The sequence below is a fragment of the Condylura cristata genome, unplaced genomic scaffold (genome assembly GCF_000260355.1).
Source record: "Condylura cristata isolate star-nosed mole 26May11 unplaced genomic scaffold, ConCri1.0 scaffold00020, whole genome shotgun sequence".
NCBI lineage: Eukaryota > Metazoa > Chordata > Mammalia > Eulipotyphla > Talpidae > Condylura > Condylura cristata.
The window spans coordinates 26,355,424-26,381,105 of NW_004567121.1; the positions used below are offsets into that span (position 1 = coordinate 26,355,424).

General features: G+C 36.6%; 1 protein-coding gene across 1 annotated transcript in view; it reads right to left on the minus strand.

The window, feature by feature from the left end:
* BRE (brain and reproductive organ-expressed (TNFRSF1A modulator)) overlaps positions 1–25,682 on the minus strand; it is a 341,266-nt gene that overhangs the window by 255,382 nt on the left and 60,202 nt on the right. Inside the window, exon 4 of the mRNA XM_004686335.2 lies at positions 18,185–18,279. Coding sequence (XP_004686392.1) covers positions 18,185–18,279 — 95 coding nt within the window. The remainder of the gene's footprint in view (positions 1–18,184; positions 18,280–25,682) is intronic.

Consider the following 25,682-nt stretch of genomic DNA (forward strand, 5'->3'; position numbering starts at 1 on the left):
TGAAGCTCTCTGAAGCCACTGCAGCACGGGTTAGATCCCTAGCCAGGGAGCTGACCCACATGTGGCAGACCTCTTCTGACCTGCTCGCTGCTCCCCTCAGCAGTATATTTCAGTAGATCTGCCTGTTCTGCTCAACACTCTGCATCTATTGAATTCTCTCACCCCATACCCCTGGCCAAAACCCCAGTTCAGTAAGCATAAATAAATAGATCTTTAAAAAAGAAAGAAACTCCACCTCCTTGGCACAAACTCACGCTTAATAGACATCTATGGTTTTCTACCCAACACCCATTTCTCTTCCTGGTCACACAAACCCAAATTGCCTTTTGGAAACCAACCCTCCCCATTCTCAGGCTTTACCTTTGAGTACAAACTTCTACTTCAGCCTCCAGAGGTTCTGATTTTTAATGCAATCCACATTTCCTATGCACCTACTCAATACCTTCAGTGACTGATTTCAGCTACGGACACAGATCCAGCAAGGTAATGACGCCAGCTGGGACTTCCGGTAAATAACATTTTTTTCTTCCCATGGCAGGAGAACATAAAGTCTGAACTTGAGTAACAATTTTGTACTCACAAAGAAAGAGACTTGAGCTAGTTTAATATGGAGACTAAAAGTAAAATTAACATAGCAGAAGGCAAAGCAAAGAAGAAATGATGTGATTTCAGCCACTGGACAAGTCTTACTTCAAGCCCAGCTTGGATCTTTTAAGTTCTACAAGTCAATGGAATTTCCTTTATTTTTAAGCCAGTTTGAATTAGGTTTCTGCCACTTTTAAAAAATGAAGGGAAAACCAGCCCTTCCTGGTGGCGCAGAGGGTTAAAGCACAGCACTGAGAAGCTAAATCCACTTCGGCATGAGTTCGATTCCCGCCTGCCCCGGAGGTGACCACATGGCGCGGCAGACCTCTCCTGACCCGCCCGCTGCTCCCCTCAGCAGTGTACTTCGTCGATCTGCCTGTTCTGCTCCCTTCTCTGTCTCTGGTGAATCCTCTCACCCTCCACATCTCTGGCCTGTACCCCAGTTCCATATAAATAAATAAATAAATCTTTAAAAAAATGAGGGGAAAAAATTAAAAGACTACTGAATGACAAAAATGTCACATCACCATTTTACCTCCTCAAGAAGAAAGACCAGCACGTTAACACTTGCTATCCCATCTAACTACTCAAGAGCCCTTTAATCCAAAGAAAAGATTCCATTTGGGTTATGTTTCCTGTCAGAGAAAAGTTAAGTAGTTTTTTACATTTATCAGCAGGAAAATCTACAGAGAGGGTTAACCTATTTCTACTAACCCAACAATTACTCTTAAGGTAAAAATTAAAAAGGGAGGGAGGATGGAGAAGACTGCCCTTGTCTGTTATAAATCATTTCAGTGGTCTTAAGTTAAAATGGGTCTGAAAGAGTTGCCTAAGATGGGCCCCACCCCAAGGCTTTCCAAACACCAGTAAGGTATTTAAGTCAGTGGGTAATAAAGGGAGACTTTCAAAAAGCCAACAGTCCCGCAGAAGGATGTAAAGGAGAAGTGTGCGCAATCACCACAGACTAGACAAGGACTCGACCACTAGCTCATGTCTTGGGGGTTGTAGACGGCTACACTCCATTAGTGCCAAGCTAGAGAAAGGGCTTCAATGGCTTCATGGTTTTATAAACAGTGATATTTTTATCTTGCCTCCACATGACAGAAACATACTCAGCACGTACAGAATGCACTGTGGTGTCTTATGAATGCTGGTTCCATGCCAAGTTGGAAAGGTGTACTTTTACCCAGTAAACCTTCACAACTTTTGCACACATTCTCTGTCCAGAGAGACCAAAAATGGGCACTCACAAAGCAGCCACAGCGGCTGCCTTTGAGCCATTTGTCAACTTCCCAATACATAGATACTACTCAGTTTCATCTATTTTACACTTCTTTAAACTTGCCGACCCTTCCCAGGTTCCAAAGCTATTCCTCACCAGTTCTTTTAAAACTTGGTGCCCCTCACAGTCAATTATAGAAAAGTATCTCTTTCAAAAGCTTCTATAGGTCTTAGGTAGGGGAAATAATCATGAATACAAACTCCTCCAGATAAATGCCTCAAGAGCCCCAATAAAGCCTTGTATCCCAAGCTGCCAGTCTGTATCCACATTACCTCACTATCATCAAACAGTACTCCCCACCCTGGCTATCACCAGAATAACTAGGAAACTTCTGAAAAAGACAGAATTCTCAGGTCCTTGCTTCCAAGACACTGACGTAGTACATTTGAAGCAAGACCTATTCCTCAGCCCACAGTATCTGTATTGTAAGTTTGGAGTCATGTTTAGACATTCTAATGCCAAGGTAAAAAACCAGCAAATCTGATCAAAGACCCAAATATAATGTCACATAAACTCATTAGGCCTTCACATAAGATCAGTATCTAAATGATAGTTAAGGTTACATCTACAAGAGCTTCACACTGAAACTACTCTAGTATCTCCCAGGAAGTGACAGAATGTATCTCCAGAATGTTAGAAGGACTTCTAACAAAGATTAAAATCTGGAATCCAGGGTGGCCCATACCCAGAAAAAGAAACTCTCTAGTGAGAGCCAAGACCATTCTTGAGAATACCTGTTTTCATGTCATTAGTGGAGTTTATTAACTGGACATCCGTGTCTGTCTAGATCTATAATATCTTCCAGGCTTCTCTTGGGATCTCATTATCCTAATTTAATGTAACCTAGGCCTCAGGAAAACAGTTCTTACTAAAGGAAGTGATTGTTCTTAACTTGATGCATCTTTTTGCATTTAATTTTTTAAAATATTTATTTATTTATGCATACAGAACTGGGATACAGGCCAGAGGTGCAGGGACAGTAAAAGGAGTCACCAGAGACAGAGTGGGGAGCAGAACAAGCAGACGGATTAAGTATACTGCTGAGGGGAGCAGCAGGCAGGTCAGGAGAGCACCATCTGGTCACCTCTTAGGAGGGCGGGGTTCGAACTCATGCTGAAGTGGCTTCAGCTTCTTAGTGCTGTGCTTTTACCTACTGCGCCACCAGGGAGGGCCTATTTGCATTTAATTTTAAGTCATCTTTTTTCTCAAATGTTTTTGTAATAATTGCACTAATATAAAGGAATTATGGAGCAGCTGCAAATTGGCAGCTTCGGCCTAGAAACATGCTGTCTTTGACTTTTACAAAATTTTCATTTGAAAATCTTTAGACAAAGCATACGCATTTCAATAGGTCACAATCCCCATCAATTACAACTACTTTATACCTAACATTTTCACTCATTTATGTTACTTGACTGGCTTCTTTGAGCATCTAAGTTTGCAGCCACTGAATTAAAATTGTAAGGCATTTCCTAAAGACATCTTTTAGTTCCTTGCATGGCTTCTTCATTTATGGTAGATACATAAGGTGTTTATTGGTATCATATAAGCAAAATGCAGCAGAAAGAATGGCTAAGTTACCTCAAGCATTGAAACTTAGACAGAAGAAGTACCCCTATTCAATGAACCCACTGATGTTCATAAGGAATAATTTATTATCTGGATGATAGTTATTTCACATTACTTCCTATTAGCCTACAAACTAGAATAAGAACTTATCTAAAGAATAGGGACTTTATTCATCTTTGTGCAAGGGCTGTTCTACACATCACGGTCTATTCAACATGAGCATGTACCTATCAAATGAATGACCAGTACTGCTCAAGTCATTACAAAGTAAATTAAACATATTAGGATCTAAAAAATATTCCAGGTGAATAAATATACAAGCTACTTGGATTCAAATTAATCTGTGGTTATGAGCAGAAGTAGACAAAAGAAAACTGGATAGTAATTCTGAAAATACAATATTGCAGTATGACTAATTATTGTCATCAATCATTAAAAGTTTGAACAGTCTGAAAAACATTATCTTAAAAGCATGGTAAGATATCATTTCTTTCCAAAGCCTAGTACACTTAAAACTAAGGATATTTTAAGAAAAAGTTATAAAAAACAAAATCAAATTATCATAGCTCAACAGATTAAGGGTTAAGGGGTACAAAATAGCACATTAAATCAGTTCCCAGTTCAAAAACCTGCATGCAATGTTGCTCTTCCTGTTTTTCATAAACCTTATAATTGTGCTTCCAGAAAACTACCAAGCATCTGCCTCTATGTAGTTAATTCTTTTCATCTTGGAGATCTCACAAGGAAATAGAGAGTATACTGTGCCAGGATCACTGTCTTCTCCAGCCAAAATCATTATGCCTTTCAGCCAATTTCCTCTTGGTAAATTTTGATCAAATTCCTTCAATTTGCAGCTTCCTAGTACTGCAATGGCTGTACATGTCACAATTCTGTATATCTGTGTGTATGTTTAACACTCTATATTATGAATTTAACACTAGTATGTACACATGTGCACACAGGCAAACATATCTATGTAAGCAACCACCATATATATCCATGCATACTGATTTCCGTAAGTCTCTTCACTTGATACTCTGAATAACCATAGTCACAAAGTCCATATGGATTTTGTCAATCCAGTGATAACTAACATTACTTTGGAACTCAGCATTAATTAACTCTACTACACAGCTACAAAATAATAACAATGAAGGTTAGTGACAATAATTCTGATGCCGTAAAAGCTTCTGAATCATCAAAAAAAGATGACGCTATTTTCTACTTGTAGTATAAATGGTATTTTATTTTAAAAATCAATTATTTTAAAAGAATTAGTGATCTATATAAAGCTTATACAGTATCTTTTCTGAGTCTGAATATTTGATTAATTAGTGTGCCTTATTTCCCAGATATTCTTGGTAAAGTACAATTTCTGTATACATGACACCCATCTGTTAAATTAATGAGAACTGCAGATTAATCACACCATATTTTACAACTATGAAATATAAGTACAAATTTCCTGAAGTGCCAAAATGTTGACTCTCTTGTTGTTATTCTTTAAGCAATATAAAATACAATTCACCTTCCCTGATGAATCAAGTTAAGTATTCTGAGGACATGTTATAATGCCACTTCTTTAAGGAGTGGCATCACTGGGGGAGGGCTATCTGTCTTTAAAATGAATGATGCCAAGATACTGTGTCTTTATAATCTTTCTTTAGCTTTTAAGAGTTCTACTTACTGTACATGCAGTTGTCTCATTTTGCTAAAACCAGGGTCACTATAAATTCTAATATTCGTTCATGCATTATACACAAATATCTACATAAAAACTAAAGATGCCAATATATCTCAGCTTTAAAATGACTACTATAGAGGTCCACAAAATTCAAAATCTCATTTTTTGGGAGACTGGTGGTTACTTTGAGTTTATAACTCAAAGGTAAATGACATTGGGGACATATACTCACCTACATTTTATAGGAAAAGCAAAGAAACAAAGGGACGTATTAAACTATGTTATAGGATATAATCAGCAAAATCCAGTCTGCAGTGGTTTTATAGGACAAAGGGCCCTGCTTCTTCAAACAAAAATTATAAATATGAGGGAAGTAAGATGAGGAAAATATATAAATTAAAAGAGATCCAAAAGATTTAACAGTCACAATGCATAAACACTTTGATTCAATCTGAAATGTGAACACTAGCTATTTGATGACACTTGGTATTTGCGGTTAAATTTTTTAGACAAGCTAATGTTTTTATTTTTAAAAGATTTCTTATATTTTTGAGTAATATACCAAAATGTTTATAGGAGAAATGACATAATATATGAGACCTGCTTCAAAATAATATGGTGGGGGTAAAATAGATAATGTACGGTTGAAACAAGATTGATTATAAGATGTAATTAGTGAAGCTAAGGACAGATTGATAAGGATTCATCAAATAGTGCTTTCCATTTGTGTTTGTTCTTAAAACTGTACATAGTACAAATGTTTTAAATGAGATACATCAATAATTATAATTATTTTGCTTTGATTTCTAAAACTTAGGTTAACTGAAATTATACTTTGATTTCTGAAAGTATCTATTTACAAATTTATAGTTATGAAATGATGCTAAAAGTTAAATAAGCAATGTCATTAAAATATACCTAATCTACTAATATAGCTAGAAGTTTCTCATTTTCAAAAACTTCTTTAGTTGTTTATCTTAAGTGCATTTTAAGTTGCATTATTTTCTTGGAAAACAAAAATTCTCACAGGGCATGTTGGAAAAAAGCACAAAAGCTTAGGTAATAATTTTCATAGTTATAAATAAACTGGTCCAAAATAATACTAACAAGAAGTAAGATATGACTCCTAGTCTCTCATTAGGCTAGTTGGCAGTAATTCAATTAATTATTTTTAGTCTTCAGAGTTTGAAATTTACTATAGAGTTCCTGATTCAGTAATATGTCATTAAGGTTACCTGTGATTTATTCACTACAAACTAAAAGATATATTTATAACTTAACCTGCAGCTAATTCCTATCCTATTTTTATTCAGTTCTATTTAATAATATTAATACAAACATACAAATGCCAATGTTTAAAATAATTATTTCCTCTTTCTGATAGTGTTTTTAATTTAATATAAGTGGATTTGGTATCAAAGTAGGGACTGAAAGTAAAACAGATAGCTGTCACTTTAGATAAAATTAATTATGTTTTTTATTAACTCAACCTTCATTTGGGCAATTTTTGTCCATAAATAATTTTATGCAGACTGAGCGAAAGTTAATGTCAATCTTGTAAACATCTCCAAATTATATATAATATGTGTGTTTAAAGCTAATTTTAAAAGAATTTAAAAACAATACATTCTTTTAAAATTAGCTCTAAATACACATATTATGTACAATTATTTTGTTAACCACTATTAGTGATTAATTTTTTAAGTCACCAACCAGAATCCTTCAATTTGAAAATATGACTGATGATTTCTAGTAGGCAATTTTAGACTCTGTAAGCAATTATTTGTCCTTTTTTAAAACCTGTAAAAATCCAGACTTTCTACTTTTCAATCTGCTTCTTCATAAATGTTCTTGAAACATATTCAAGAAATGGAATTAAATGTGTTGAATGTTTTGCTTATAATAATATTGTGCTTCTATGGTATTTTCATAATCTCAACAATTTAAAAACATTTTTAAATGTATACGAGGCCTACTGAGTCATTGTCAATTCAAGGCTACAAACCACTCTGTGGTAAAATGATTACATCAGACCAGTATAAGGTTGAGCTGGCGCTTTGCTTTGCAGGTTTAACTATCTTGGCTCTCCAAAGCATGTGTGGGGGCTGCAGTTTGGCATAAAATTCCTAGCCGGATGAAGATAATTTCTCTGAAAAATGTTTTGAAATGGCTACAGTTTTTTGCTTTTTAAAAATGTTGGAGAAAGTATATGTTAGAATCTGGTACAAAATTTATGGCTCTTTTGTTTTTTAATATGCCCATCTCTGTAGATACCCCAAGTACAGCAAAATAATTCCAAACCTAAGACATTTACTAAGCATAAACCCTCACTTTTATAGGACTTTAAATGTAAGCTCAAAAATCAGAATAGGCTGCTTCAAATTATAAAGGGAAACCAGAAGACTTTGAAACCACAAACATCTGCTAAGCCCTCTCAGTTATGATTATATGTTGCCCTTGATCATTTTGGCTTCTACAACTCTAGGTTTTTGGTTTTGCTTTTTACATTTTTCCATTCAAATATTACTTTCTTTGCTCCTCATAACAGCCTTGTGAAATAGGTACTAATATTACCGCTCTTACCAATAAGTAAAGGAGAGATGCCAAGTACATGGGCCAACATCATCCACATAGTTATCAAAGGAGCTGGTACTAGAATTCAGATTGTCTCACCCATATTCACTTTTAGTACCTGTAATTGGTTCCAAACTAGAATTGGCTTTCAGAAACCACTGGGCTTTACCCCAGACTAAATAGCTAAATTAGAATCTTCAAGAAATAGGCCCTAGGCTCAGTATATTTCTAGTAGCCCCCATAAGAAAATCACAGTATTACACAAAGTATAGAAGAATAGGAAAGTAAAAAGATAAAAGGCATAGTAAATAAAAGGTCCACATGCATTTTTTTTTTAAAGATTTATTTATTTGTTCATACAGAACTGGGGTACAGGCCAGAGGCTCAGGGGCGGCGAGAGGCTTCACCAGAGACAGAGTGCGGAGCAGAACAGGCAGATCAACGAAGTACACTGCTGAGGGGAGCAGCGGGCGGGTCAGGAGAGGTCTGCCACGCCATGTGGTCACCTCCGGGGCAGGCGGGAATCGAACTCATGCGGAAGTGGCTTTAGATTCTCAGTGCTGTGCTTTAACCCGCTGCACCACCAGGGAGGGCCCCACATGCATTTTTAATGCCATTTTCTTTTCCTACCACTTCCTCACTCCCAAATTATTAAACACTCAGAAGTGGTCACTTAATTTTAGCATTTGGTTAGATTAAGCGTATTATTGACCATAAGTCCTAAGACCTATCAAAATGTGTAAGACAGTTTGAATTTAAAACACCTTCTAAATAATTACAATTTTGTAGCTGCTTTATTACCGTATTATAATTTTCTTATTTATATACATTATTTAGGTTATATTATACTCTATGAGATTATATTTTTTGCTGCTCTTCATTCCTTCTGCATCTAACCTCCCAACTAGTATTTTCTCCTCCTCCTTGAAAAGTAGAGGTTTGCTGAGGATGAACACTATGTTTCTGTGTACCTGAAAATGTATTTACTTTACTTAAATCCTTAAGGATTATTTTCACTGGACACAGAATTTTAAAATGGCTAAAATGTTTTAATTTTTTTTAATATCATTAAATTATCTTCTATCTTCCACTACTACTAAGAAGTCAACTAGCTGTGTAATGGCTCTTCTTTTATTTCCCCTGGCTATTTTTACACTTTGCTCACTGTCTTTGACTTTCATTTTGCCATTATGCACCTACAAGTGGACTTCATTATATCTAGCCTATGTGGGATTAACTGGAATTCCTGACTCTGAATGTGAGGAACTAAGTTGATTAATTTTTATATGCTAAATATATTCAAATCTTTTTAAAATGTTCCACTGTAAAATATAAAAGAGACATCACAAAACATATGTATAATGTAATTAATAATCACAAAGCCAGCATCTATGAAAGAGATGGAGCATATGCATATACTACATTAATCAGCACATTCTACTGCCCTAGAGCAACAATGTTCATGGATATGATGACCCAAGTCAGGAAAATCAAATCCAACAAATTTCAATTCCAAAACTTCCATGCACGATATCAGGCATTCTCTGCTTTTGGTGTAATATTAGCCTCCAGATATTGAGAGATGCTATGAGAAGCCTGAGGCTAATGCCAGCAATGCAAAGGTGGAGCAATGACCTGATGACATTACATGTACCCTAAATCCAGTCACGTTCCAAACTAGCTTTATCCCTTGTCTTTTCAATTATGAGAACCAATAAATTCTCTTTTAACTTAAGTCCACTTGGTTTAAATTTCTGTCACTTGAATGCTACAAAGTTCTATTGCTATGATTCATCGATAGATTTTCCTTCTGAAAGGATTTCTCCATCTGAATACTGCTACTATCTTTCTTTCCTACCTTACATAAGAGTTACATTCCATCTTATATAATAAGCATCTGTAGCCATATTTTGCCCACTATAGAACTGCGAACTTGTAGCACAGGGTCTGACATGAAAGGGGTTTAATTAAAAAGTGTCGAATCCATGACTACATCCAATAATCATTCATCTCTGTAGCCCCAATATCAGATTAAGTATAGAACAGATGCAATACATGTTGCTAGGAAGAATTAACTAACAAATAAGCATATGGGAAAATATCACAAAGGAACAGAGATCAGGACATACATAAAAAGAGATCCTAAAATAACCTTTCCAAAGGCTAGAACGATCCACACATGGGAGTTGATCAGAGTTGTAGACATCAGTAGTAAACTTATGATCCATATAATGTTGACAGAAATGGCTAATACATACAAATATTTATAGATATGCTTATTTTCTTGCTCACTTAGCTGTTACCTAAAAGCAGTAACATTTAGGTAGGGATAAGCATACTTAGCTCTCAAGTCTTAGTATTTAATACTTTTCTCCAATAAAGTGAAAAGAACTAGGACTTTTAGAGAAATGGTTGATTCTAGCATTAGAACAGGAAATACACAAGACCCTATAGCCCACGTCATTGTGCTATAAAGAGTGTTCCAACAACAACAAGAAAAACCTTACAGTGAGGGGATGTCAAAGGAACATAGGAGCCAAGTGACGAGTTTCCAATGGTCAAAGTTGGAACAATTTAAGCATTTGCCAATTCCCAGCAAGGAGGCAGGCTGAGGCTCCGGACCTTGCATAGTCATAAGCAGCTGCTGAGGCTCAAAAAATCATCGGAACTTTTGGCAAAATCTTAAGCAACTTCAAACACTCAGCGAGTTACCTTTAAAACATATGTGAAGACTTCTAGGGCAGCCCAAGGGCAAGAAAGCAAAAATAAAGATCCATCTTCGAAAAGCAGCAGTGTAATCAACATCTTTACAAGCCCAAATGTAGAATTTGGGATCCATCAGGACAAAAACCCATTCTGTTGATGTGACATGGCCTTCTATTTTATAAAGCTATATAGGGCAAGGCACTTAGGAGTGTCTAGAAACACTCTAGACTCTGTTAAAAACCATGATAAACTCTCCTCTGGAGCAGTAGTAAGCCAGAAGTAAACAAACCCTTACCAAAGCCATGCTCCAGTCCCAGTGAAGTCCCTAGTTGCACAGTGGTGATCAGTTAACAACCATCAGCCTATCAGCGGGGACAGTGAAACCTCCCTCTAGAAGAAGCAATATCCAGAGTAGTCTCTTCAGATTTTCAACTGAAATGTCTGACATTTATTCAAAACTACTAAAAATACCAAATACAGAACCACATGATTGATAAAGCAAAAAGCAAGCAAACAGATGTAAAGATATTCCAAATAATGGAACTGACAGTAAGTACTTGAAAATAAACAGAATTAGCATAGGCAAAAAAAAAAAAAAAGAACCTATGTTGAAAAGATATATTCACCAAAGTATTACAGAAAATAGGACCTTCCTGTTGGAACAAGGGGTTAAGTCTCAACACTATCATGCTATCAGCATCCACTGCAGAATAAGCTGACCCACACAGTGCAGCAGACCTCTCCTGTCTCGCCTGCTGCTCCCGTCAGCAGTGTGCTTCAGCAGATCTGCCTGTTCTACTTCCCACTCTGTCTCTGATGAATCCTCTCAACCCCGACCCCACACCTCTGGCCTATACCCCAGCACTTGTATGTATAAATAAATCTTTGAAATATTTATATAGAAAATAGCCAAGCAATTTAAGAATATATTACCTAAAATTAAGAAGTCATTAGTCAGGCTTAAAACCAGGAAACACTGAACTAAAGATACGTTTGGCATTATTCAGTTATGCCAATTATTCATTGACTTTGTTCTTCTTCGCCCTATTTCTGAAACTGGGTCTGGTACCCATAAACACCTTTCCTTTGCCAGCTGGTAAATGTGTCCACTGTCTATAGAGAGAAGGAGGGGCAGCGCAGAGTGTACAGAGAAGGGCGCGTCTCATCCTGATCCTGGTGTCCTCTCAGAGTTGCTCCTACAAAGCAGGACCCAGCAGGGTCCCCTTAGTCAGCCTACCTGGCAGCCAGCCCTTTCCTAGTCCCTAGCCCTGGTCTACCAGCACCCAGTAGGCATGTAATTTGTACACTCTGCTGCAGTATGTTATTCTTCAGTAAGTTATCTAAAGCAGAGATTACTTATATACCATCAAATAATAGGCCCTCCCTGGTGGCGCAGTGGGTTAAAGCACAGCTCTAAGAAACTTAAGCCACTTCTGCATGAGTTCGATCCCCACCTGCCCAGAGGTGACCACATGGCGAGGCAGACCTCTCCTGACCCGCCCACTACTCCCCTCAGCAGTGGACTTCATGGATCTGCCTGTTCTGTTCCCACTCTGTCTCTGGTGAAGCCTCTCACCGCCCCTGAGCCTCTGGCCTGTACCCCAGTTCTATATGCACAAATAAATAAATCTTAAAAAAATAATAATAATATGTGCCCACGTCCCCGACACTGACTACACGTGGGCCTAGTATACTGCATCTTCTTTAATGCTCCAACAACATCTGGTGCAGAAACCTCTATCCCTACACATGTCATCTGAGGCCACACTTCTGACAACTGAGCTGTCTGAAGCACGACAGCCACTTTGAATACTAAAGAATTTCTTAAAGATCTCAGAGGAAGCATGAAAGCAAACATTCAAAACATGACAGGGCATTCTATTTTAACAATATTCTGGGCCATGGCAGGCAGAAGTGTCTAGGAATTGAACACACCTAGACAGCATTTTTCAAGAGCGGGCCATGCAGCCACCTCAGCTTAGTGTTCTTGGCATGTATTTCCTATAAGCAGGAGCTCAATGCTAGTTTCCAAGGGCTCATTCAAAACACGTCTTTTGATAGGCAGCACAGTGGAAATCCGGGGAAAGAAGTGACATTGTGTTAGTACCATCCTTCCTTCTACACTCACATTCCACGTAAGCAGGGCAGCCCAGTACGGAGCACACAACCTGTGGTCATACCTGCAGTAGCTTCCCTGCCCTGAAGATGTCTGTCCCTAGCACAGAGCAGCTCTCACCTTATTCAAACTAGGAAGTCAGATTGCTGTAATGGCAACATGTTCTTCTAATTTAAATTTATGAGCCACCCTTCTTCCTTTATGCAATTTTATCTTAAATTAAAGAGAATTATCATTATTACTTATGTGGAAAAGAATTTCACAATACCTTTTGAGGCAGCCAAACATGTCACAGGATGTTGCAAAAGCCAGGCTGAAAAACCACTGCTTCCAGAGATTCAGCTGATTTTATCCTCCGTATATCTCCAAAATTGAATTTTTCTTCTATTTTGAAATTTTCATCTAAAACATATTTTCTAGTCTCAGAAGACAATAACTTCCATAAAGAACATAGAACCTTAAGGAAAGCTTGTGTATCTAACAACGTGTATTGTGCTCTATAAGCCAGGCCTTCATCTAGAGAACAGAACACAACACTAAAGAAAAGAAATTCCATTCTCTCATGAAGCTTCCATACCAGTGAAGAAACCAAGGTGACCCTCTAATCCAGTTTGCCTGATACTGCCCTGTCTTAGCACTGAAGGCATTATATCTCAGAAGACCAGCAGTGCCCCCCACCCCCACATCATTCAGTCCAGCAGAGAGAAAAAGAGAGAGACCAAACAAACAGGCAACCAAAAATATATCAAGTGGTGATAAATGAAATGAAGAAAAGAATGCATGACAAAGATGAGAGAGTAAGGGAAGATTACTATTTTGTATCAGGGAAGGCCTCCCTAATACAATGACATCTGAAGGCAGGGAGCAAGTCATCCAGGTACCTTGTGGGAGCTGCAGGCAGACTGAATGAAAATGGTGAGGAAAAAGATCTTAAGGTAAAAGGAGTCTGAGGAAGAACAAGGAGGCCTATGTGACTGACTGGAGAGGAGGGAGCAAGGAACAGAGTGGAGAAGGTGAGACTAGAGAAGCAATTAAGTTGTAGCCAGAGCATAACAGCCATGGCTACTAACCACTTAAGAGTTACACACAAGTTCCAGCTTCTTCCTAATGATTTTAATGATATAATTCCAACCTAAAATAATTTTCTGCTTCCATGACAATGGAGCCTCTGTCTTAATTTATTAATCATCCACTTCTCTCACATTATATGGTAATGAACACTATGTAACTATCTCTTTGCAGTCCTTTGTATCAATTATTCCAACATTTAACTATATACTACCAGTGTCTACTTGTTTTCATGTATCTATGTCTCTCTAAAAATTCAGCCTCCTTGAGGTCAAATTCCATATAACACAATGCTGAACGCAGAGTGTACAATCAATAAAAGACCCACTGTTAGGATTTTCCTCAATTTGTCTTTTCTTGATTTTTGTTTTTTCATTAGTAACAGAGGGCACCAATAAATCACCTGGTTCATAATATGACACATAAAATAGTGTGGTAAACACATGAGACAGAACACAGTAAAGGAATAGCCACTGACAAATTAACTTACACTGCAGGGACAGCTCTTTAAAAGCAAGTGCTTAAGCCTGGAGGCTTAGCAAAAAAGTGCAAAGTGCAGAATGTTCTAAAAGTAACAACCACTTAAGAATCAACTCTTCTAAGTGTTCCTGAAAAATACTTCTGGACACAGATTATCTGGATGATTACCATGTTATTTATAGAAAACTTTCCAAAATCATCCCCAAACCAAATCAATTATTTTTTTTGCTATGTAATATGTTGTATTTACATGATCTTTTCACACAGTCTATTAAATAAAGTTGTGTATCTGACTCCTCTACCAACCTGGAAACACACTGAGAGAAAAGCTCAGGCCTTATATCCACTGCGTAGGCCCTAGGTCATAATAGTCAACGAATGTTAATGTTAAGACGCTTGTTAAGTGAATTAATTAGCGCATATAATATAGTGATAATGAAAAATTTTAATGAACCTACTAGTTTATCAATACTGACCTTAAAAATAGCTCCTAGAGGACCCTCCCTGGTGACACAGTGGGTTAAAGTACAGCAGTAAGAAGCTAAAGCCACTTCAGCATGAGTTCAATCCCCATCCTGGAGATGACCCACATGGCACAGCAGACCTCTCCTGGCCCACCCACTGCTCCCCTCAACAGTGTACTTTGTCAGTCTGCCTGTTCTGCTCCCCACTCTGTCTCTGGTGAATCCTCTCACCGCCCCTGCACCTCTGGCCTGTACCTGAGTTCTGTATGCATAAATAAATAAATCTTAAAAAAAAAATAGCTCCCAGAAAAAGTGGGGGGGTGGGGTAAGTGCACTGGATTATGGTGATGGCACAAAGGTGATTTGGTGATAGGAAGCCACAGGGATTACAACTGAGATGGAAAAAGGCACAAAATGATATAAAAATAAACTATTATATTATTTCTTAAAAAATAGTTCCCAGAAATACTATAAGCTTGTTATATTTCAGCATTGTTTTCCTTTTCCAAGATTGCTTTGTTTCCCATACTTTTTTTTCTATATTAACTTTAGCATCTACTTGTGAATTTTTGCAAAAATAGTCAGATGTTGATTTGAGAGTGATACAGTTGAATCTGTAGATCAAGATAGTAGCTATTGCCAGCTTAATAAAATCAGAGCTTATTAAAATGAGTGAAAGCATTACGTTTTCACAACTACCTTATGAAATGCCTTAAGTTCAGTTTATAAATCAAAGAAAATGCAATGTCACCATTTTAGAATTACATCTCAGTAGTAAAATATGTAATCACTCAACTTCCACAACAAATTGATTTACCTCAATAAAAAGCAGAAAAAAAGATAATAAACATAAGTCTATAAAGAGATTTTTGCTCACTAGAAAGAAAAGTTTATATTAAAAGTTAGAGCTGTAAGGTTGCAGGATACAAGATCCAATACACAAAAAGTATGCATTTTCTACACAATGAATGTGAAACTGAAAATCAAATCAATAAAAAAGTCCATTTACAACTGTAACAAAAATACCTAAGAACAAATTTAACAAAAGTACAAAACTTGTACTCTTAAAATCATAAAATATTGAAAGATATTAATGAGAAGTGTTAAAAATGGAAAGACATTTTATATTCTTCAATCATTAGATCTGATTTTATTAAAATGGTAAAAACTACAATTACATAAATCTAGGTAACTTTCTTCAATATTAAAACAGAAAAGTGAATAATCTTTTCTAGGTTCCAAATACTACATTCTCATAATATATGTCAATATTAAAGATATGCCCTGAAAATTTTAAAAATGATTTTTTTTTTTTTAGATTTATTTATTTGTTCATACAGAACTGGGGTACAGGCCAGAGATGCGGAGGGTGAGGATTCACCAGAAACAGAGTGGGGTACAGAACAGGCAGATCGACAAAGTACACTGCTGAGGGGAGCAGTGGGCGGGTCAGGAGAGATCTGCCTCGCCATGTGGATCTCCTCCAGGGCAGGAGAGATTTGAACTCATGCAGAAGTGACTTAAGCTTCTTAGTGCTGTGCTTTAACCCGCTGCGCCACCAAGGAGGGCCTTAAAAATTATTTTTTTAAAAAACCAAATAGTGAATGCATCTTCTGTATACTTTCCGAGAGCTCCCTCTTGCATCATCCTAGCTCAAAGGCCCTGCTCTCCTCCCTGAATTTTCATAACAACCCTAAATTCCGATCAGCAATCCCTCCATAACCCAATATATTGACCACACTGCTCTTAAATGATCCTCCAGTCATCATTTCCTTCTATGGCTCTTAACCTAGTTAGCATCCCATGCTCCCTACAGTCTTATCCCAATTTACCTTTCTAACCTTTGTTAGCCCTTCCTTATGTTAACTTACATTTCAGTGCATGCTTCTACATCATTATACACATCATAGCTTCTTGAAATTTATGTTATTTTTCCAATTTGAAATACTGTCATACTGTTACAGGGCAACACCAATGTGAAATTGGTTGGCCTGAGTGTGGATCCTCACCTATGCACTTAAAGGGACTTAACTGCAGGCATACACAAAGGTTAATAACGGGTTTCTTTACAAAAAGGGGAAATGCAGAGAGGAATGACCCACAGAGAGAGATATAAATAGGTGAATGTGTCCTGCCAGTTCCACTGACCCGGGACCCAATAGCACGCTGAAGGCCAATGAAAACCCAATAACCCCTCTCCCCTCACAGCCCACAAATCTCTGATTATATAACAAGCCTGGCTGCTTAACTCCACCCTTAGTTCCCAGCAGTCCTCACTCAATGTTGATGGCATTATGGGATTTGCAGCCTTGGTGCCTTGGATTTCTTTGGTCCGGGGTGAGGGTGAAGTCCATAAAACCTGTGTTTGTGGAGTTTGTTCAAGACACCTTTCCCCCCAAGAATACCCCCCAACTTTCAATCTATTCTTTAAGAATGAGTACAAGCCTCACCTCCCCCACAAAGCCTATCCTGACAAACCTTCCTAAAACTTCCAGAGCATTTAGCCTGTAACACAGCTCTGGTAGATGCTGCCCTACAATGGGCAGGCGCAACACAGGAGAGGTCTGTACACTTCTGCCACACTTTCTCCCACTCTCAGTTACAATGCAAATTAACTATATAACACATGGCATCTAAAGGGACTACAGTGAAACTACAAAATTTTTAACAATCAACTAAAGCAACAGTTTATGTCTAATTATTAGAAATTTCACAACAAACTTGCCAACCATATTTTTACAGCTATGTTCTAAAACTTAACACTTTAGGTGTGTGGGTTAATACTTCCTGTCTAACCTCCCTTCAAAATATGGAGGGGCAAGAATTCAAAGTAAGTCATCAAAACTTTTACTTTGAAAATTTTAATGACAGCAAAAAAATCCAAAACAGCCCCACACACTAATAATAATAGTTTTAAACAACAACAAAGCCTCTTATAATACAGGCATCATAGCAAAACTGAATCTGAGAAGGGAAAGAAAAAGAAACATTTGGTCTGGTCAGATCTTTTAAACAAAGTGGCACATGTTTTTTTCTACCAGCCATGCAAAGCACATAATTTTTATATAAACCGCATGTGTTCTGACAAGTTCCACCTCCCTTTCCCTGCTTTAAATCCAGAAACATTTTACTCCAACTACAAAGTTTTTGGTCTTGCTTAATAAAGAACACTTAATCTGGTCTTTACCCTCCTGATAATAATACTGAGAAAATATGGATACAAGTCCAAATTTGCCACTTTCACTTCTATACAAAAAAAAACCTCTTGAAGAGCCAAGAAACATTCCCCTAACAAGCCCTGTGATGAAGTGTTAGTAAACATTAGAAAATTGATTGCAGGCCTGAAATATTAAGTTTAAGCAAAGAAAATGTTTTCAACATGTCTCTTTACGCTGAAGCAAAGCTATTTTAACCAATGTGCTAGAAACTTTTATTAATTCAAAAATTCTGAAAGTAAAACTGCAACAACAACAAAAATCTCTTATTTAAACTATTTTGGCACACAAGGAGTTGTACTTATTTCACAGGACAGAGAAGAAAGGGGTGGAAAATAATCCACATGCTTGGCAAATTTATCTGTTAAGCATTTGTCAAAAGCTAATTTTATTTTCCTTTCAACAAATAAAGATCATTCAAATGAGCTTGTTGGTACTCACATGCAGAGCCGAGGGGTCCGGCAGGAATTCAGCATCTTCTCCAAAGATAAAGTCAGGGGGCAGCTCTGGGTATTGGGCATTGAAAATGATATCCCCTGAAATAAAGGAGAATGTCAATCCCTTTTTATTGCCTAAATAATGTATGAATGTTCTGAGATACTCCTAAGAAAAACTTCTAAAAGCAGTTCACATTAGCTTAACAAGCCATTTGAAAAGCACTCTCTAAATGATTAATTCCTCAAACAAAAGAACTGATATCCTCTTTTAAATTATTATCCACAACATGCAATCCAAGAAAGTCTTATCTCCTAACACACAATAAATATAAATACACAGGAGAAACGAACATAGAAGCAGCCATATCCAGAGTATATGTAATTTTTCATTTGGCAAACTTTCCTACTGTTCAATCACTGCCCGCAGCTATGAGCAGTCTTTACTGAGGACTCACTCTGTGAAGACATAGTCCTGGCCTTAAACAAATTCAACATAAAAATGTTTGGTACAGTGGAGAGAACATAGGCTTGTAGTCAAAAAAGTCAGGCTTATATCACAGGCTAATATTTATTATTAGCTCGTGATCTTGCACAAGTTTTAAGACTGTTTTAAGATTTCAGTTTCTGCATCAGCTAAAGGGGGATATAATAGTGCTGGAACCACAGATTTGTTGTGAGGATAAAAGAGACTACATGTCTAGCACAATGTCTGGCATATAGTAAGCACTCAATAATACACAGTAGTACAGGAGGGCTACTGCTATTATTAGTAATACTTTGAATGTTAAGACAAATTACAAAGTCTCTTTAGTAAATTTGTGTTGTAAGTTCTTCTACCTCTGTTCTTTTTCTGTCTCCTTTATCCTCCTTCAATTCCCTCTTTTCACCTCAAGAACCAATACTCATCATTCTGTTAATACCAATAAGCTGATCATTATGTTAACAATCTAACACACATACTGGATTCTAGTGTATAAAAGTGTGTACGCTTGTATAAAGGCTCACAACCCTGCACCCATTTGCACAGATACAGATATAGCAGTTCAATAATTTTACTGCTCAAAGAATAATATATTCAGAGTGAAATCCAAACTAAAACATTCAGACTTCAGTTCTCATCTGAGCCTTTCTATCTCTATGCACTCTATTTCAACATCAAACTTACCAAGTCTAAAACCAAGCTCATGACTCCCTTTCTCAATCCCCCTCATCTCCTAGTGATTTCCCTATTTCTAGGAATGTCACTGCTTTTTCCTGAATCACCAAAGATGACTCTAAGGTCATCATTGACCTTACCCACACCTTTGTTACTCTTAGAAAACAAGTCATTTTAGTTTTTCCTGCAAAGTGTCTCTTAAATGGCTATTTTCTACTGATAGCAGTCACCTCCCAGCCAGAATGACCTAGCCTATACAGTCATACACACACTGAACACATATTTGAACCCTGCTCTAGGCACCAGACTAGGCACTAGAGATCAAACAAAAAACTTTGTTTTCATGTGGGTGTAGGGTCCAAGGCTCCTTTCAAGTCAGACAAAAGCAAGAGGCTTGACTGCCCTGGAGCAATAGATACACATCACAAGGTATGACAGGAATGAAGGGGAGAGGGGTGTTGACTGATGTATTTTGTGCCCCAGGTCCTGATCAGAGGAAGGCCTTGATAATAAGATTAGAGCCACGGGTGGGGGCCGGGGTATACCAGCAGACCCACCCTGCCTATAGCCTTAAATCCAGTGTTTAGTTTGACCACCCTTTTCTCTGTCAGTAAAAAGGCCAGGATCAGGCTCTTGGGCCACTGCTTCAGGTGAACCTGCTCCACCCTTCCATCTTTTCTTTATCAATGCAGTGTTGCTTATGCAACACTTTCAAAAATTCAGTTTACTATTATATACTCTTAAATGGGCTCCTGACTTTCCCTCCACCCCTTAAAGTACATATTATCACGAAGAAAATCTTAAAATACTGTTTTTTCCAAAACTTACTAATGTGAAAATCTTAAAATACTACTTTGTCCAAAACTTCCTAATGTGAAAAATTTCAATAATTCTCTAATTATTGATCTCTAAGGTCAAGTAGGAGAAACGCAAACTTTCTGCCTTTCTTATTAATTTACCTACTCTTCTCTTTACAAACAAATTAATATCAACCTATCCCAGTCATATTCTAGAATATATCCCAGATCATGTTCTAATATGATCTCCTTGCTGACCTCCAAATACCATGCACCTAGTTGAAATGTGCTTCTCCCTTTGCTTAGTTCTTAGCCATCTTTGACTGTTTAGTGCATTTCACTATCTTCTCTTGCATGAAGTTTTCCCTAGTCAATCCAGGAGACACTGAGAAAATCTATAGTAAAGAATAAAGTATAGCAGAGTTAGTTCTGCATTATCTGTAGGAAATAAATGTGAACAAGAAAACAGAGCAACAGAAGTTCTGTGTAGAATTAAATTATCAAGAGTAGTACAACCAATACTTCTCCTTGATTTTTTCCCCATTATTATCTCTACTTTTGAACTAAATGTATTTATTACTAAGTATAAACCTTCTTCAAACATGCTTTACAAACCATTAACCCAAGCCAAGACTAAAAATGCTAAAGCATTGTTTGAGGGCCTGCTTTTGTAAAATCTTGTTTCACTTAAAAAGGCAGTTTCCAAGAATCTATCCACAGTGTTAAGTGAGGACTGAGTGTTATTTCCAAACCACTGAAGATTGAAAATCTGATCCAAGGATATTCACTCTTGCCAATTCTATTCAACATTGTACTGGAAGTTCCTGTAGCCAGGACAATTAGGAAAGAAAAAGAAATTAATAGCAGCTAGATTGGAAATAAAAAGTGAAATTATCAATATTTACAGATAACATGTATTGAGAAAAACCTAAAGAATCCACACACACACAAAAAAGCAAACCTATAAGAACTAATAAGCAAGTTCGGTGAGATGGCAAAGTACAAGATGTATAAAATCAACTGTATTTCTATACTTAACTACCAACGAATAACATAAAAATGAAGCTAAGAAAGCATTTCCATTTACAGAGTATCAAAATTAACACATAGGAATAAATTTAATGAAAAAAGCATAACACTTGCTTCTCTAAAACTACAAAAGATTGTCTCAAGACATAAATGGGAAGACATCTTATGTCATGGATTTTAAGAATTAATACTGTTAAGATGGTAATACCACCTAAATTAATCTAAAGATATTAAGTAATCCCTATTAAAATTCCTGCAGTAGCCTAAAGTCATTTAGAAATGGAAGGGATTCAGAATAGCCAAAAAGCAATCTTGAAAAAGAGCAAAGTAGTACCCTGCCTGGTGGTGCACTGAGTTGAAACGCAGCACCAAGAAGCTAACCACAGCCACTTCAGTGCGAGTTCGATCCCCAGCCAGGGAGGTGACCCACATGGTGCAGCAGACTTCTCCTGTCTCGCCAGCTACCCCCTCAGCAGTGTATTCTGTCAATCTGCCTGTTCTGTTCCTCACTCTGTCTCTAGTGAATCCTCTCACCACCCGTGTACCACTGTCTGGCTTGTATTCCAGTTCTGTATGCATAAATAAATAAATCTTTAAAAAAAAATAGCAAAGTAGACAACATAATAATATACATAGAGAACCCTAAAAACTCCACAGAAAAACTAATCAAAATAATCAACCAGTTTAGTAAAATAGCACGATGCAAAATTAACACACAAAAATCAGAAGCCTTCCTATATACAAACAATCTATATGAAGAAGAAATCAAGAAAACCACCCCTTTTATAATTGAAATTTAAAAAATCAAATACATGGGCATAGACCTTACAAAAGAGGTGAAGAAACCAAACAAGGAAGATTATAAAACTTTGTTCAAAAGAATAGAAGACACCAAAAAATGGAAAGACATCCCTTGCTCAAAGATTAGAAGAATTAACATTATCAAAACAGCCATCCTATCAAAAGTAATTTACATATTCAACACCATTTCAATAAAATTTTCAATGACATTCTTCAAAGAGATAGAGAATAAATATTGATGAAATTCATATGGAACCAAAAAAAAAAAAAAAAAACCTTGAATAGCTAAAGCTCTCCTGACCATAAAGGAGGAAAATGGAGGTATTGCACTCCCAGACTTCAAACTATACTACAGAACCATTAATATTTAAATGGTACTGGAACAAAAACAGAACACAGACCAATGGATCAAATAGAAAACCCAGAAATAAACCCACATATTTATGGACAACTGGGAATGTTCATACTTTGTAGGGACAGAAATTGGTGCCACCATGTTGGAAAATGGTTTGGCAGTTCCTCAAAATGTCAATCATCACTAATGACCAAGCAATTCAATTCTTATGTATAGACACAAAAACACTGAAAACAAAACCACTCAAAATATTGCACATGAATGCGTGTAGCAGCATTATTCACAAAAAGTAGGAACACCCATTATCCACCAAAAATGCATGGATTTTAAAAATGTGGCATACACACACACACACAGGTATATTACCCAGTCAGAGAAAAAAAGAAGTATTGATACATGTTACAGTGTGAATAAAATGTTTATGGTAAGTGGAAAAAGACCAGACAGAAAAGGTCTGATGTTGTATGATTATTATAATTCTATTTATCTGTCCAGAATATGTAACTCTAAAGAGACAGAAAATAGACTGATTAATTACCAAGAGCCTAGGAAGGGATAGTGAGAAGTGTTTGCTAATGAATATAGTTTCTTTTTGTGGTGATGAAAATGTTCTGGAATTAATACTGATAGTGGCAGGTCTTTGTAAGTGTTTTAAAAATACTCAATTGTACAGTTAAATGAGTGAATTGCATGGTATATGAATTATCTGTCAAGAAAGTTGTTTATTTAATCTAATGCAAAAATTTGTTCCATTTCCATATGAACTTAACCATCAAATAAATTAGCAATTGTTTACTGAGAGGTTATGATTAAATTTATTTTGAAAAAATAAAAGCATTTTGAAAATGCAATCTGAGCTCTGCATGTAAAGAAGCCCTGTAATGAGCCCTTCCTGGAAACAAAAGGATACTTCTACAAGATGAATATGTACCAAGATTTTTATTTTTAAAAGGTTCCTCAAATGAATCTTTTTTAAAAAGCTTACTAAGGAATGCTAGGGGTTTTTTTATTTTAGTTGATTTAAAAAATTTTTAAAGCAGTCGAAATATATGAATACACAATAATTTTTAAAAAGAAGGAATGCATATAAAATTATACCCTCCACTGAAAGAATCTTTTTAGAGAAAGAGCACATATAACACAAACATTATAAGAATATTTTTTAAAACAAAGGAGTAAATTTAAATACCTTTCAGAATCTCACACTCATATATTTCCAGATTTTTCAAAATTTTATCTTCAACCTCAAAAAACTCTTGACACACTTCACAATACTCAATAGCCTCTTTGAAGTAAAACGTGGTGTTGTTTTCTTGCTATGGAGAACAGTCAGTAAATCAGTCAAGAGCATTTATTAAAAATCCACCATGCACAGATGCACATATTGGCCACCTGGGGAGTGATACAGGAAGTAGAAAACACAGTACCTGACCTCAAGACAGAGATGGTAGAGCAAAGACCAACACAAATCATATAGAAGAGCAATAACCTTGCATTTCCTTTATTTCACCCTGGAGAAGATGGTAAGAACAGAGAGTACAGATTACTTGGACACTGCTGACTTCAACTTTTCGGAAGAAGGAAGATTAGGCAAGAGAACAAAGAAGTAAAAATAGAATCAGAGGTGATATAAAGTGAGGTTAAAAAAAAAAGGTAAAGAAACAAAACACCTAGAATAGCTACAAAATTAGACCACCGAACAACCAAATGGTAGTTTCAAGTCTTATATTAATCATGAGTTCCTGGAAATTGCCCAGTTGTAACATAGGGCAAATAGGACACACTACCCTCTTTTAGAAAATACATACCTACCCCTTCAAATCATCTAAGATTATGTTTACAACAAGAATATTAATAATAATAGTGGTGTTTATCTCAATATTCTAAGATTACAGTGGTCTCCTGCTCTTAACTATTTTTAAAGTTCTTTTTCTCCCTTTGTTCTCTGCTGTCTTACCCCTAGGCCAGAGAGTTCCCAGACCTATAAGACAGACCGCAAACAACAGAATATCCTGGGAATAGACTCAGAAGCTCTGTGATACCACCTTAAAGTCAGAATACCCTCCATTGTAGTTGAAGTAAACTTTAAATCAATGGTTTTGTTTTAGTTTTTGTTTTTTGTTTTTTTGCTTTTCTTCTCTAATCTCTCCTCTAAATTCTACTTTGTGTTTACCTTCCTCCATTCACTCACATCTCATCTGTGAATTACATTTTGCCTGTTCTGAACAATAACTGCTTTTAGAATTCTAATGACAGGAGAACAGTTGCTGAAGATTCAGATTGAAACTTTTAAATGGAGCATGTGTGTATGTGGCCATGTCTCTGCTCTAATTTGGTCTAATGAGAAGCCATCTGAGTGAAAATAGATGCTCAAATCAAAGGCAGGGCACTGTTGTTGCAGATTCGTGCCTAAGTGTGCCTCGGTCAGAGACTTGAGACTACAAAATATACTCTATACTCCTAACTGATATACCCAGAAAACGGATACTGAATTTACAGCGTCAGCAGAAAGCGTGAGGTGCTTTATGTGCATCAATAAAAGAATGCCCAGTTCTTATTCTAGAGAATGGAAATTTAAATCAAATATCCTTGTATTCTAAAATAGGGTCTCAAACACTTTGCATTTTTCATTCAAATTGTTAGGGATTTTGGTGTTACTAATTAATCTATCTTTCTATACACTGTTGATGTAGTGCTGAATAAATGGTGCAAACTGGATGATCAATTAATAGCTCTGCAAGTAATTGATTCTTTTTTATAAAGTCACATAAACCAAAAAATTAAAAAACACATCTCAATGCTTCATGACATTTGCATGAGATCACAGAAATTCCAGGTACCAAATAATTTTATCTATTGTATATGCTTGTTCTCTGTGGCTGACAACATTTAGACGATATCAGCATCATTCCAGGAAAGCCTTATCACCATATGTCCTGCAACCAAATTACAGAAAGAACACAGGTGTCTAAAAGTTTAAATAACTACCAGGGAAACACAGTTTCAAAGAAACCACTCAAATGGCAAATAACCGGCATTTTGCCAGTGATAGAAGAAGCATTCCTACCAATTGCAATATAATATGGTTATTTTACTAAAACTTCAAGTATGAGAAATGAGGGTCAGGCAAGAATTTTGTTGAAATGCCAGGGTCAATGAGATTTTCACTGGAAAGGTAAGTTCAAACTATAGTTTTAAAAGACTATGGAAAAACAACTCATTTCCAAGAGTTCCAAGAATTCTTGATAGTGCTTCCTTATACCAAAATATATTATCTCTCCCTCTCCCCCTCTCTCTTCCCCTCTCCCCTGTGCCTGCTCCTCTCTCTTCCTCTGAAAATTTGACCCATTGGTCTTTAGGAATT